The following is a 3,417-nucleotide window of genomic DNA, read 5'->3' on the forward strand; positions in this document are numbered from 1 at the left end:
GTTTGAAGAAATAATGACAGAAAACTTCCCTGATATTGAGAATAAAAAAGACCACTCAAGCCTACAGCTTTTTCTGAAGAAGAAAGTTGATCTGGTATTTAATTAGGGTCTTGAACTTTGTAATTTTTAACTACAATATAATGACTCTTCATCAGTTATAACAAGCTACTTCAAAATGTGATCAGACTTTTAAAAAATGCTAAAAACATTTTTAAAGAATTCCTATATATTATTTTTTAAGTTAAAAATAAATTGAGAACAGATCATCCCTTATACCAAGGATCCCAACATATTTTAAAAGGTGAGTACAAATAATTCTTGCTATTTCATGTTATTTCTAATTTTACTATTAAATGCTTAAACATGTCTAAGTATTAGTGCTGGCTATTTCTTCATCCTTAGCATTTTCAACTCCCAAGATTAAAAAAGAACAAAAACATTTTCTTGTTATGTAACAGGAACTGTAATTTGTTTAATGATGATACCTGATACTAACATGACAACACAAAATACCTCAAACATGAAAGTGTCCACTTCTTCTCGAATAGCCTCCAGGCTTAGCTTGTTCCCTTCATCATCCATCACATTTAAAAGCAGGTCGAGAAAAGCCTTGCGTTTTCTCTTGGAGAGGGTCGTGCCTTTGTCATCACTTTTACCTTCTTTATCTCTCTTCATTTCATTGGCCCGTTCCTTGATGACCTGTATGATTTAAATGATCACATGCTTTTGTGTGGAATTTGATATGGCCTAATAGTCCATTTTCCTGTGAAAATATACTAGCTTCTTTAACTGATTTTTTCTAAGCCTTTCCTGTTCTGTCTCATTCAACAGGAACTTAGGTTGTTTGAAAATATAGTAAAGCTTTCTGTGAACATGTTTAGGGCATTATTTAATAAGACTTTTAAAAACAAATTTAATGTCAGACAAATACATCATTTCCAAGGACTATTTTTACAGCCTTTCCAACATGGGAATAGAGTAGTAGTCTCCTGAATAGGGCCGGAGCGAGTTGAAAGAGCTCATGAGAAAATTTGGGTAGTGGAGAGAACACAATCTATACTAATAAAAGGGTAATATGCTAATTAGACTGGGGCAACTGGCCATCTTCCGGATGTCCAACTTCCTTCCAAACAAAGCCATGGTGGTGGGGGCCGAGGTAGAGGCAGTTGGGGGCGATCAGGTAGGCAGGAGACAGCATTTAGGAGTGAGATCAAGTCGGCAGGGGAGGGGACTTGGGGGCGACCAGGCCTGCAGGGGAGGGCAGTAGGGAGCAACTAGGCCATCAGGGAAGGGCAGTTGTGGATGACCAGGCGCTGCAGGGGAGGGCAGTTGCAGGTGATTGGGCCTAGAGGGAAAGGCCATTCGGGGCTTCCATGCCGGAAGGGGATAGTCAATGGGGTGACCTGGACAGCAGGGCAGGGCAGTTGGGATGACCAAGTAGGCAGGGGAGGGCAGTTGGGGCAACCAGGCTGGAAAGGGAGGGCAGTTGGGGGTGACCAGGCCAGCATGGGAGGGCAGTTGGAAGCATTAGGCAGGCAGGCAGGTGAGTGGTTTGGAGCCAGTGGTCCTGGATTGCAAGAGGGATGGCTGACTGTGGAATTGGACCTAAACTGACAGTCGGACATCCCCAGATGGGTCCTGGATACGAAAGGGTGTAGGCCAGGCTGAGGGTCACCCCCTTGTGCATGAATTTCGTGCACTGAGCCTCTAGTCATTATATAATAGATTAATTATAGATCACTCTAATTACATGTTGTATTAGAGAAAAGAATCACCCTGTACGCTTGCTGCTCCTTCTGCCTAGAATGCTCTTGCCTCAGAAGCCAGCATGACTAGCTTCTGCTCTAGTTTTAGATCTCTACTGCCCAATGTCACACTGTCAGGGTCACTGCTACCCTAGTCCCTAGCACTCACTCTCTTCCTAAGCCTACTTTACATTTTTTTCTATTTCACTTACCACATGGCATTGTATTTGTTGTTTAGTGACTTTCTCCAACTTCAATGTAGCAGCAAATTTGTCTTTATTCATTGATATATTTCTAACCTTAGAACACTGCTTGGCATTTTAAAAATGTTCATCAGGTATGTGTTGAATGAATAAAAGAATGAAAGCCCATGAGCTTAATTTGGTTACACATTTCAACTTTCTCCTCCTTTCAGGCAATTGTCCAAACAAGCTTCTGCTTTGAATGAGCAGACCCCAAGTTCTGTAAGGACAAGCACCATGTCCTCTCTTTGATTCTTGGTGGAACCCCTAGTGCCTGGCACTCAGTATGCAATTTTTGATATTATCATCCAGTTTGGAATTCATTCGTTGTCACTCCGCTGCACCCACCAGCCAATCAGGATGAGTATGCAAAGATGGCGGATTCATTTGCATACACAGGTGTGAAGTGAAGAATGAAGGCTCTGAGCGAAGACTGAAGATGACTGAAGACTGAAGAGGCTTAGCTTCTCTGCTGGGGCTGGAGTGGAGAAGCCAAGCCTCGCTGCAGCCAGAGCGGAGAAGCCTAGCCCCGAGGCGTGGCTGCTCCGCTGTGGATGGGCCAAAGGCATGGGTCACGGGTGCCTGAAGAAAACTGGTGTGGGCAGCCAGGGGAAGGAAGGCATATTGCACAAATCTTCTAGCAACGGGCCTCTAGTTTTTTTATATTAGCCATCCAATTTGAAATTCATCCATTATTGATACTGATATTAATGAATGAAATTGGAAGACAAGTGTAATTATACCCATAAAATGAAATCTGTTCACCGTTCACATATTGACAGGCAATTATGCTATACTTCACTGATGGCAGCTCACTCCAACATCTCATTCATCTAACATCTAGGGACTCTAACCACTTGATATTTTGGTGGAGGCAATACCTCATTTTCAGGAAGCAACGCCATCATATTTTAAACTAAAATTACAGCAAAGGATAAATATATTTACTTCGGCACTTTTATCAGTACACTTAAATTACAATGCATGCTTTTAATTAAAGTTTGCCTTTAATAAACATACTTTTAACACAAACCCAGACTATATTCCGGAACATTATTATTTCCTTGTCATTAACAATTACATAGTAATATCTAGTTAATTTTTATCTTTTCCAGTTTAAGATACTGCTATAAATGCCCTTTGTCTTAGAAAACTATTGCCTAATCCAAACATTTTTCAGAAGATTCTTATAACACAGTTCCCAGTGTCTTTATTTTCTTAGCATAGCACCCAGTTTGTTAATAAACTATCATAGCACATATCACATTTTGTAATTATTTATTTATAGACAACCTCCCCAGTAGACTAACCTCCCCCAGTAGGGAACATTAACTACTGGGTATGTTAACAAACATAGGAGTCATGCACTTATAAAAGTTCTAGAAAGTGATAGTGGTAGGGGTTGCACAACATTGTTAATGCCCCTAATG

General features: G+C 40.9%; 1 protein-coding gene across 1 annotated transcript; it reads right to left on the reverse strand.

Annotated features, from left to right (window-relative positions):
- Positions 1–300: 300 nt before the first annotated feature.
- Positions 301–2,044, reverse strand: LOC102260313 (cytochrome P450 4V2-like). The gene is made up of 2 exons (XM_014539723.1): positions 1,958–2,044; positions 301–699 (listed from the first exon to the last, which is right to left on the reverse strand). Exons 1-2 carry the CDS (start codon positions 2,027–2,029, stop codon positions 448–450), a joined length of 324 nt encoding a protein of 107 aa, XP_014395209.1. The 5' UTR covers positions 2,030–2,044; the 3' UTR covers positions 301–447.
- Between the last annotated feature and the right edge of the window lie 1,373 nt (positions 2,045–3,417).

The sequence above is a fragment of the Myotis brandtii genome, unplaced genomic scaffold (assembly GCF_000412655.1).
Source record: "Myotis brandtii unplaced genomic scaffold, ASM41265v1 scaffold22667, whole genome shotgun sequence".
NCBI classification, from domain to species: domain Eukaryota; kingdom Metazoa; phylum Chordata; class Mammalia; order Chiroptera; family Vespertilionidae; genus Myotis; species Myotis brandtii.

Excerpts from the sequence above, each read along its gene's own strand:
- LOC102260313 (XM_014539723.1), bottom strand. The coding sequence starts at position 2,029 with ATGAATAAAGACAAATTTGCTGCTACATTGAAGTTGGAGAAAGTCACT. Across the intron at positions 700-1,957 it reads AACAAATACAATGCCATGTG|GTCATCAAGGAACGGGCCAA; the intron begins GTAAGTGAAATA and ends TAAATCATACAG.